At 43.6% G+C, this 11,195-nt stretch overlaps 1 protein-coding gene across 1 annotated transcript; it reads right to left on the minus strand.

Moving 5' to 3' along the window:
* Positions 1-1,795: 1,795 nt before the first annotated feature.
* On the minus strand, positions 1,796-7,152 carry LOC311036140 (kelch domain-containing protein 3-like; the record flags this gene model as incomplete). Its single annotated transcript, XM_084044664.1, has 2 exons — positions 1,796-1,888; positions 6,379-7,152. The coding sequence occupies 2 exons, from the start codon at positions 7,150-7,152 to the stop codon at positions 1,796-1,798; spliced, it is 867 nt and encodes a 288-aa protein (XP_083900790.1).
* Positions 7,153-11,195: the final 4,043 nt, after the last annotated feature.

Raw genomic sequence — 11,195 nt, forward strand, 5'->3', positions numbered from 1 at the left:
TTCACGCAGGTTTGACTGTATGATGACCTTTCAAAAAAAAAAAAAAAAAAAAAAGAGGAAAAACTAAAAGAGGGCGAGTTTGCTTGTGAGGTGTGATGCTGTAACATATGTATATATATGTATGGGACAGCATCATTAAGAGACACTCCAAGCAAATTACTGCACTTGGTAGAACAGGACTGATAGGCGACCATGAACGGTGACAACTCAACCACATTTGACTATGACACAGCTGCGATGACCCAAGACACGGGGAATGCGCTGGGTCCAGCAGTTCGGGAGTTAAATCTTTTGACTCCGGACTCAGACTCAGTCAGTTGGGTCGTGTCAACTCCAGAACCCGAGATGGCACATGAGGAGGACCGGGTGGATCTGTACGCCCTGGGGGAGGACATGTTTGACCTATTTGGACCCAGGAGCACAGATCCACCGGGGGAGGGCATTGCTGAGCCGTCACTTCCCCTTGTGGTCCTGGCCTCACGTACCACCAGATCTGATGAGGCGGGTCCCACGGTAGCTAATGGGCCTGCTCAAGTTCTGGGGGAGGCCAGAGAGAGTCTGCGAGTGGTGCCTGTGGGTAGGAGCTCTATCCAAGGCCCAAACCCAATTCCAAACTCAATTCCAAACCCAAGTCCAAACTCAGGTCCAAACCCCAGTCCAAACCCCAGTCTTAACCCGAATCCTGGCCAACATTCAATTGGGGAAAATATTGTAAGCAGGAGGACCCGAATTCCGGTCCCGGCTAAACCCATGATTTTATATACCCCTGATGGGGGTTCCCTTTCCGAAAGTCAGTTGAAGGAGGGCCCGCGGGTATGGCTGAAAGCAGCTTGGGGGAGTGTAGGTGAAATTCCCCGAGGGTCTGTGATGTTCCATCCCAAGGGTCATGAGTTAGGTGAATGGATAGCAGGCTCCACCTTGTGGGCCCAACATTCATACGAACCCCGCTTTCGGGATGATGGTGAGTGGGACATGCCACAGGGAGCTGCACCTGTCACTGCCATGATTTATGACCATCCAGAAGGGCCCTGGTGCATGCTGTGGCGTACTCCCCAGGATAAGGAAGCTGAGATGATGTGCTTGGTGGCCCTGACTCCTCGCCTGGACACCCAGTTCCATGTGAGGAAGCTTTGGGGAGTTACCTTCCTGGGGCATCCGGAGGGGCCTGACTACAACGTGGAGAGGTCCAGGGATGGGGCCGAGGTTCAGCCAAGGCCAAGAGAGGGTGACATGGTAGGGCTAAGATATGGCCTTGTCAATCCGCGGCCTTTGTTGACCCCGCGGCAGCTGGGTGACCTTGCCAACCAACACGCTCTGATGAGGAAGAGGAACAAGCGCGGGGGGCGTCAACGTAGGCGTTGGAGCACCAATCAACTCACTGTTGCTGCGGACACCAACTCTGCTCCTTGATACCAGCCGTCACACCACAGCCACAACTTCCTCTTTTGCAAATGACTTGCTAATAACTGTACTTTTTGCTCACGTGACCTAAATGGCTATGGCAACAGCTGAAATGTGTTAACTGCTAGAGGGAAAAACCATATTAGGTTTTTCCTATTGAAATAATCTAACCAGCACCATATAAGGTTCAGCTACTGAAATGATCTAATCCGGAAGGAGGCGATCCCTTATTTGGTGTGTGGGATGGAGCCAGAATTGTATAAATACTGCTGTATATCTCTGTTCAGGGGGGGTTTGGTAGAGAAGCTTTTGTGAGGTGTCACTTGTTTGTGCCTTTTACGGGGCGACGGACATAGCCTTGCGCGGAACTTCTCCCATTTTTAGCTCTCTCTGATTAGTTCCTTTTGGCGGCCACACTGCAACGAGGTTGCGGGGAGCGATAGTGAATTCTGCTGTATTCAACTGGGACCTTGGCATTGCCCATAATCTGGTTGAATAAACAGAGAATTTTGTCAGCTCCTAGCATTACCGATTGCTTGGACGCCTAATCTTAGGTAGCCTTTAGTTCACAGGAATTGAGGAATATTATCCAGATTTAACATTCAAACAAGAATTCATGGCATTGCCCGTATCTTGGTTGAATTAAGTTGAATTTGGGGATATTTTTCTGCCTGTGCCAGGCACCTTAGATTTAGGAAATGAGGAGATAGAGCTTAGGGGTCTGTTGTCTGTCTTATCAGAAATTCTGCCTTTTCATACATATATTTGTATTATTGCTAAAAGCCTGTATTAGCTTGAGTGTTAAATAAAAACCCTTTTCTATGAGAGAAGTTTTAAGAGGATTTCTTCATACGAGCCGTTTGATCTTATCAGCGGACATTTGGGTGAGTGAGAAAATATGCAACAGAAGCCACTATAAATAGAAATAGGCATTTCAGAGTGTGTTTCCAGTGCTGAGAGGTAAATAGTTTCACAGCTACATTTGGTCTGAGAACTTCTCGGCGCGGGGCACGCGCTATCTGGGGTGCAACGGCACTGCTGTACTTATGGGGTTTAAATTCATAGGGTTTATAGGTTTTGCTGAAACTAACGAGGGTAGTAGAAATTAGGAGTGTTTCAATTTCTTCTATTTTCGTCAGGCCATAACACTACACGCCCCCCCCCCCCCCCCCCCCCCCCCCCTCGCCCCATGGCCGAGCCCTAGGCCCTGGCCTGTGCCGTCTGAAGAAGCACAAACAAAAAGTTGGACTCTGGAGATTCTATTTCTATGCCCCAGGAATTCAATAGATGTTAGCCTGCATTTCTCCTGAGAGGAGACCGCTGCTGTCCAAGGTGCTGAAAATCTGCCCTCAGCACCTGTAGAGGATTGTTCTCGACAGCATGCACACGCACACACACACGCACAGAGACACACACACACACACACACACACGCACAGAGACACACACACACGCACAGAGACACCCACGCACCCACGCACCCACGCACGCACGCACGCACACACACACACATGCACACACACACACACACACACACACACACACACACACACACACACACACACACACACACACACGCACACACACGCACAGAGACACACACTCGTGTTTGTATTGTTATACTACACAGTGGTGTAAAAAGTACTCAAATGTTTCATGTTCATGTTTTAAATAATGAACCCTGAGATTCTCGGTGTGTCAAGGACCCCCACATTGATTGGCCGTGGACACCCATCCGAAAATGTTTTGTGCCAGAATATTTTTGTTACAAAAATTATTCAAAATATATATATATATATATTTATTTTTTATGATTTTCAAAAAATCTCAAATAGCAGATCTACAAGCTCGCAGCGCGGCACAAAGTGACGCGCCGTGAGCTTGTAGATGAGCTTGTAGATGAGCTTGTAGATCTGCCCCCCCCCCCCCGAGGAGAACCAATCTACCAAAGCATGTTAACTTTAGGCCATTATTTTAGGCACACCAAAAGCCGTGTCTCATTCTGGTGTGTTGTGTGATGAAGCTGTTGCCTGCAGCCATAATCTCTTGTTCTCGTTCCATTATTTCACAATTCTTTTAATCAATTATTCAAGTCAAAGTGATTAAATGGCAGAAGACACAAAAAAACGGAATGTTCACGAGCAGGAAAGCGTGTCCTTTTAGCTTAAAGGCTTAGCTTAAAAGGAGCTTAAAGGATCATTGCAGCCATTTAAAATGTTAATTATTTCAACTAAAGTTTGTCTGGCCGTGACAATTAATTTTGATCAAAACTTCATTACTTTCATTACGTTTTTGGCGACTTTCTGTGCGCTGGGTACGCACACACACACACACACACACACACACATACTGTATGCATATGCACACACACACACACACACACCCAAACACGCACGCACACACACACACACACACACACACACACACACACACACACACACACACACACACACACACACACACACCCAAACATGCACACACACAAACACACACACACACACACACACACACACACGAACATGCACATTGCACACACACGCATGCACGCACGCACGCGCCACACACAAGTTGAAACTACACAAGGCACACACCAACAACACACTTTTTTTTTTCTCCACACAATCAAAGTCACGGTTGAAATGTCTTTAAAAGGCTATCGCTGGAATATAATCTCCTGACATTTCAGTTATAACATTCCATTTCATGCTCTTACTTTTCTATTAGCCTTCCACGTCCTTGTTTTGGATTAGTGTTGTCGAGACCAAAGCAACACGTCCTCCTGCTGTAATGTGATGAAGTTGTTATTGGTTTTGAACAGTGGTGGAAAAAGTTCTCCCATTTTTTTTTACTTAAAACCCATTGAGACCTGAAGCCGATTCTACATGTCTCCTAAATCTCAACAGTTTTCCGGAAAAATGTATGTTTCTATATCAGTGGTGCTCAATCTTTTTCATGTCAAGGACCCCCAAAATGATGTGTATTTGCCCGCGGACCCCCATCAAAATATGTTGTTCCAGGGACCCCCCCAGAAGCAAAGATTTGAGTTAAAAATGTTCGCTTTAAAAATATTAATATTCAAAGATTTGCACACATTTTCACGATTTTTCAAAAATAGCAGATATACAAGCTCGTAGCGCGGCACTCGGTGCCGCGCTATGAGCTTGTATATCTGCTATTTTTTAATAGCCTTAAGTGTAAAATAATGCTTTTTAGCTCAAATCAAAAAATGACACAGTTCCAGGTTCTTCCAGTTCTTAATGGGTTAAGTAAAAGTATCAATACTGCAATGTAGAAATACTCTGTTACTCACAAGAGTCCAGAATTCAAAATGTACTTTATACTTTTGTACTTTAAAGTACTCATTACGTAGAATGTCCCATGTCATGTTTTGAAATGTATACAAATCTTTTGAAAATGGCTTGTAGATCGGTTCAAAGATCGGTAAAGTACAAAAGTATCAGCGTCAAAATGTACTTAAAGTACCAAAAGTAAAAGAACTCATGCAGAATGTCCCATTTCATTATTATTGTGATGCCTTGTGATGCCATGCCCCATACATATATTAGTCTGGGTGGTTGTGGGTGTCTGCTGTGTATTAACTCTTGCCCTATAGGGAAGCAGGGTGGGGCTGATTAGTGATTGGAGAGCACCTGGGCCCGGTGCCTCCAGGAGGCTATAAAAGCTCAGCCCTCGCCAGTGTCTTAGAGAAGCTGAGAGAAGCAGACCAGATCTCCACCAGCTCCAACCCTCAGTCTCCATGCCATTATGATTATTATGATTATGTTCTTTCTTTCCATCCACACACCTTGCATCACACCATGTCTCACACATCCACATTTACACCACTGATTACTGACTCCACACTCCATAGGATCCTTATGTTTGGTTATACCTCCTCAGTTCTTTATCCTCAGTTCTTTATCATTAGTTCTTTATCCTCAGTTCTTTATCATTAGTTCTCGTTTAATAAATATGTATTTGATTTATAAACTCCATCTTGGTCTCCTCGTCCCAATGTTTGTCACGGCCTAGAGCCGTGACAAACAAAGCATTGACATGACATAATTCAATTGAATCTTTATTTCAGACTCGGGGTCCATATCACAAACAGAATGACAAAAAACACAAAGATAACATACTGACATATTGACACACTTTGACAAAATGTGTAAAGAAGGTTAGCCCTGGCTTAGAAGTGACAGGCATTATGATGAACTGACAGGGGAGTAGTGTTGAATTTTGATTCAGTTTTAGTCATAGTCTTTTGAATAAAATTCCATTTAGTTTTTGTCATATTTTTGTCACCTGAAATGTTTTACTGTTAGTCTAGTTTCAGTTCATTTAAATGTCACAAGATTGATAGTCGACTAAATCTACAGTTGACAAAAACATCTTTTGGCAGGCCTTGATGGCGTCGTAATGGCTGATTTTACACTTGCTTGCATGCTGAAAATAGCCGATCTACAAGCTCACAACGTGTCGCGCTGCGACCCGTTGTGAGCTTGTAGATCTGCTATTTTCAGAGCGCAACACCTGAGCGCAACCAAACCTAAAATGACTTGTCTTTTAGTTCTACTGGATCTCTTCTCCTCTATTTTTTTTTCAAAACGATATTTTTTTTTTCCAAAACGATACATATCGTCGCGAAAACGTATCGCGATATATCGCGGGACGATATATCGGCACACCCCTAGTGGGAAGGCGATATTTGTGTTATGGTTTTCCACGAAATCCACGGAATCTCGCTGTTGGTAGTCATGGCTGCCAGTTCCCACCTGATGTTGTGTGGCAGCTCTGACTGCTCCAGACCACACTGAATAACCGCTAGCTTGGATAGCGCCTTCAGACCAGTGCTCAAGTCTAAGATGAACAAGTCATAGAGCCTATTTTGTCTCCCGAAGACGACGACACGATCTCCCACCACGAAAGAGTATATGTCATGCCACTTTGAATACGGGCCTTTCCCCTTGGGCTCCACCTTCGTCCAGGAGAAGGTCTGTGGGTTGAATTTCCGCAGATCGTATGAGTTATGGTACCAGTTAATGCCACCAAACATGTACAGCTCTCCATTGTAGGCAAAGTTTGGACAACGTGTGTTTGGAAGCTGCGCAGAAGACTTGCTCAGCCAGCGGTTGGTCTCTGTGTCAAACACTCTCATGCCATTGTACAGGTCCCCACTTCCCCCAAATACAAACATCTCTGTCCCGATAATGGTGGCAGAGTGACATGATGTAGCAGGTGCTGGGGTGCCTCTGGTGTTGATTAAAGACCAGACCATTGTGGCGGTGTTTAACGTATAGATGTCATTAGTGTATCCAGTCAGCTGGGTCTTTCCTCCATGTATATACATGACCTTCCCCAAGACACAGGCCGAGTGGCCGGACCTCCCCTCTGGAGCGGCCCCAGACACCTCGGGCTTGGACCATCTGTGGGTGTCGACATCGAACGCATAAAGCACGTTGCAGCTCTCGCACGAGGGGTACAGCTCGCCTCCCCAGACGTAGACGGCGCCTTCTATCAGCACGGCTGTGTGGTGGCTCCGCAAGGAGGGAACGTCGGCGGGACGTTCTCCTACTTCGGTCGCCACTGGGGGCAACTTCCAGCGTAGAGACACGGTGTTGAAGACGTGCACGTCGATCTGATCCCTCTTATAAATGTCCCCTCCAAAGCAGTACAGCTCGTGTCCCACTGCCACAGAAGCGGGAAAGGGTCTCGTCAGCACTCCTCTCAGATGCACCGTCCAGCACAACATTTCTCACACCACGGTGGATATCGATCGGCCCGCTGCAGTGATGTTTGATTAGAACTTAATGAAAATGTCTTTGCCAGTCAAAAGCAAATCAAGACTAGAGACAAAGTCGTTAACTGTAGCAGAAACAAACAGTAGTCGACTAAGTTAGGTAGTAGAGACGTCTCAATTCTGTATTCCTTCGATGTCAAAGGATGCTTGGTTGCTGTGGTATCTCAAGCTCACTGATCCAAGTCTAGAGTCTAGAGTAGACCGTGACTACGCTTTGTCCTTTTTATACTGCACCTAGTGGGATGCTAGTCATTCTGACATCACGTTGATGTCACAATGACTCAGTCATAACCGTATATGGAGTTCTCACCGCAGCTACACCTAAATATGGTGTATATGTCAGACAGAGGAATCAGATGGCTCCATTTATGGAGCTTCAAGTCAACCATGACGATATTGAATCCTGGGTCGACCATGAGGTCACTCACTCTAACCTCTGGAGTACATATGTTGATCTACTTTAGATGACGTGAAATCCTCTCTAACATCCCCCCCCCCCCCAGATTTCCTATGGAAATTGGCAAGGAAAAGTGACGATGAAACCACGGCCACGCCACTATGACAACATAACCATAAACAAACCACGCGTGAGCTCCATATGGATGGGCACAAAAGGGGGCATGCCCATATATGGGCATAAACTGATGACATCAGGAATCTCTTTATATGGGCATAAAAGGGACAAGAACTGACGAGATCCCAATTTCTTTTGGGAGCAGGAGGGGTCTGCTGAGTCTGACATCCCGTCCGGCTGATCAGGGGGAGGCAGTATAGATTACTGCATGTTTTTTGTGAGGGTACCTACCCTAGGGGACACGGGGAGAACATGCAAACTCCACACAGAAAGGCCCTTTCACCAACCACACTTAGGGTTTGGGCACTGATGACGCGGAGGAGAAGACCCCCAGCGCCCACAGCGTCCCCGGCGGGAATCGAACCCAGGACCTTCTAGCTGCGAGGCGACATTCACTGCTTTTCCTTGACACTCTTGTACGACATTAAAAAGTTGAAATATGGAGATACAAGATTTCTGCCCGACAACAACAATGTGTATACCATGTGCATTATGCAAGCTCTATAGTACTAGCTGCTAAATGAAGCTCTTTGCTAAACTGATCATCAAAGACATAATGGCTCCTGATGGAAGCTGTGAAACACGCACGCACGCACGCACGCGCGCGTGCACAGCTGTAAGAGGCTTGTAGCCACCACATCATTATATGATCATAATAATATGTTAATGATATCTGGCCTGATGGATCTAGAAAGCAGCCTTAGGTTTCTCCTCGGGCTATGAAGTAAACTATTGCTGAGTGAAGTTAGTGCAACTTTAACATATCATACAAATGAACCCATCTCAAATGGTCTCCCCGGGAATAATAATGTGGCACACATACTGTATGAAGATATGCAAACTCAAGCAGTGGGAAACAGTGGTGGAAAAAGTACTCACATTTCTTACTTATAAGTAAAAGTATCAATACCACAAGGTAGAAAGTACTCATTATGCAGAATGTCCCATTTCACAGGTTTTCAAATGTTTAAAATGTATACAAATAGTTTGAAAATAGCAGATCTACAAGCTCACAATGAGTCGCGAGCTTGTAGATCTGCTATTTTTAAATGGCCGAAATGTATGTAGGGCTGGAGTAGTTAATGTATGTTTTGTTATAATAATCAAAACTAGTAACTAGTAACTAAAGTTTTCAAATAATTGTTGTGGAGTAAAAGTACAATATGTACCTCCTAAATGTAGTGGAGTAGAAGTAAAAATACTGAAAATTGGAAATACTCCAGTAGAGTAAAAAGTACCTCAAAACTGTACTTAAGTACAGTACTTGAGTAAATGTACTTAGTTACTTTACACCACTTGTGGAAAAGGACATACGGTATCAATCTTATTTCCAACCAATATGCTCCAGAAAATGCTTTGTAAGAATTGCCACCAACTCCCACATTACCAAGCTCCAAATAACTGTTTATTAATAATCTATTTAGTAAACAAATATCAAAGAGGAGAGATAACGTACAAAATAATCACAGTTGCTTTGAGTTATTGTCCTTCAAACCCGCACCCTAAGTTGTGTTGAACAGTTTTTCCATATCAAGGACCCCCTAAATTAATCTGTATTTGGCAGCAGACTGCCATCTGAAAACATTTTTGAAAATCCCCCATACGAGATTTCTGTTTTTAGTTTTTTGTTGTTGAAGATAGCGGATCTACAATCTCACAACAATGTCGCGATGTGACACACCTAGATTGTAGATCAGCTTTTTTCAAACGTTTGTGGGGTTAAAGTGTTTAAACTGATTTTGATGCTACAGTATATTAAGTCATTAAGACCTGGAACGCATCTGTGTAATCACTTAAAACCATTATTTTATACTTTGGCTATTCAAAAATAGCAGATGTACAAGCTCATAGCACGGCACCGAGTGCCGCGCTATGAGCTTGTATATCTGCTATTTTTGAAACATCGTGAACATTTGTGCAAATCTTTAAAAAAAAATATATTAAAGCGAACATTTTTAACTCAAAACTTTGCTTCTGGGGGGTCCCTAGAACGAAATATTTTGAGATGGGGGTCCGCAGCCAAATACATATCATTTTAGGGGCCCTTGACATGAAAAAGTTTGAGAACCACTGATATTACAGCAACATACTTTTTTCATGAAACTGTTAGGATTTAGAAGACATTTGTAGAATCCCCCAGAAGCAAAGATTTGAGTAACTGTATATAATGTATAAATAGCAGATCTACAAGCTTGTAGCGCGGCACTCAGTACCTTACTATGAGCTTTTATATTATTATTTTTTTAATAGCCCAAAGTATAAAATAATGGTTAAAGTGGTTAAAATCTAAAATGACAGACGCGTTCCCGGTTTTAATGGGTTATAAGTTATTTAGCTGGAGATCCAAAGCAATTTATGCAGTAAACAAATATCAAACAGTAGAGATTATGTACAAAAAACATCAAAGTTTCTTTGAGGGGGAATGAATGAGTGGTTTAGATGTAGAATGTGTGTGAAGGTGGTTTACTGTGTGGACGACTATCAGCAATCTAACAGAAACGTGAATCAGCTTTATGTGTGTTTGAAAAGAAAGTTCAGAGAAATAAGTAATTTGCACCTAATCACACATCTAATTCACATTTGATGCTTATGGTATGTGAATTCATTCTAATCAGTGTGTGTGTGTGTGTGTGTGTGTGTGTGTGTGTGTGTGTGTGTGTGTGTGTGTGTGTGTGTGTGTGTGTGTGTGTGTGTGTGTGTGTGTGTGTGTGTGTGTGTGTGTGTGTGTGTGTGTGTGTGTGTGTGTGTGTGAGAAAAACTACAAAAGTGTTGACATCAAAATGTACCGAAGTCCCAAAAGTCAAAAATGTACTTAAGTACAGTAATTGAAAAAAGTAGGTAAGTAAATGTACTTACTTTCCACCACTGTGTGCAACCACCATCCCACACAAGCTTTAATAGGCTCTATAGTGGCCATATTGGACATAAATTGGGCCTCTTCCTTACTTTCCTTCACAGGTCTTACCAATTATACTAATGAAGGCTCTGTTCCATTCTGGTCAAACAGAGTCAGGGTGCTGATATTGTGCATGTTGGCTCACTGGAAACACTCTGCTAATATAACATGTCATCGTAGCTTAGTACAAACTAAGCTACGATGACTCAAACTAAATGTATTGACAATTTCGTCAACAAATAAAAACTAGATTAAAATGTTAGTGTTAGGGACGAGTGGGGAAGAGATACAGTAGAACTAAAAGACAAGTCATTTTATGTTTGGTTGCGCCCGGGGCGTTGCGCTCTGAAAATAGCTGATCTACAAGCTCACAACGCAGACTTGTAGATCGGCTATTTTCAGCATACAACCGAGTGTAAAATCAGCCATTACGACACCATCAAGGCACCGCCAAAATACTTTTTAGTCGACTAAATCAACTGTAGATTTAGTCGAATAAAATCTTAAGATATTTAGTCGACTTAA

Source organism: Gymnoscopelus microlampas (assembly GCF_963454915.1).
Source record: "Gymnoscopelus microlampas genome assembly, chromosome: 20".
NCBI lineage: Eukaryota > Metazoa > Chordata > Actinopteri > Myctophiformes > Myctophidae > Gymnoscopelus > Gymnoscopelus microlampas.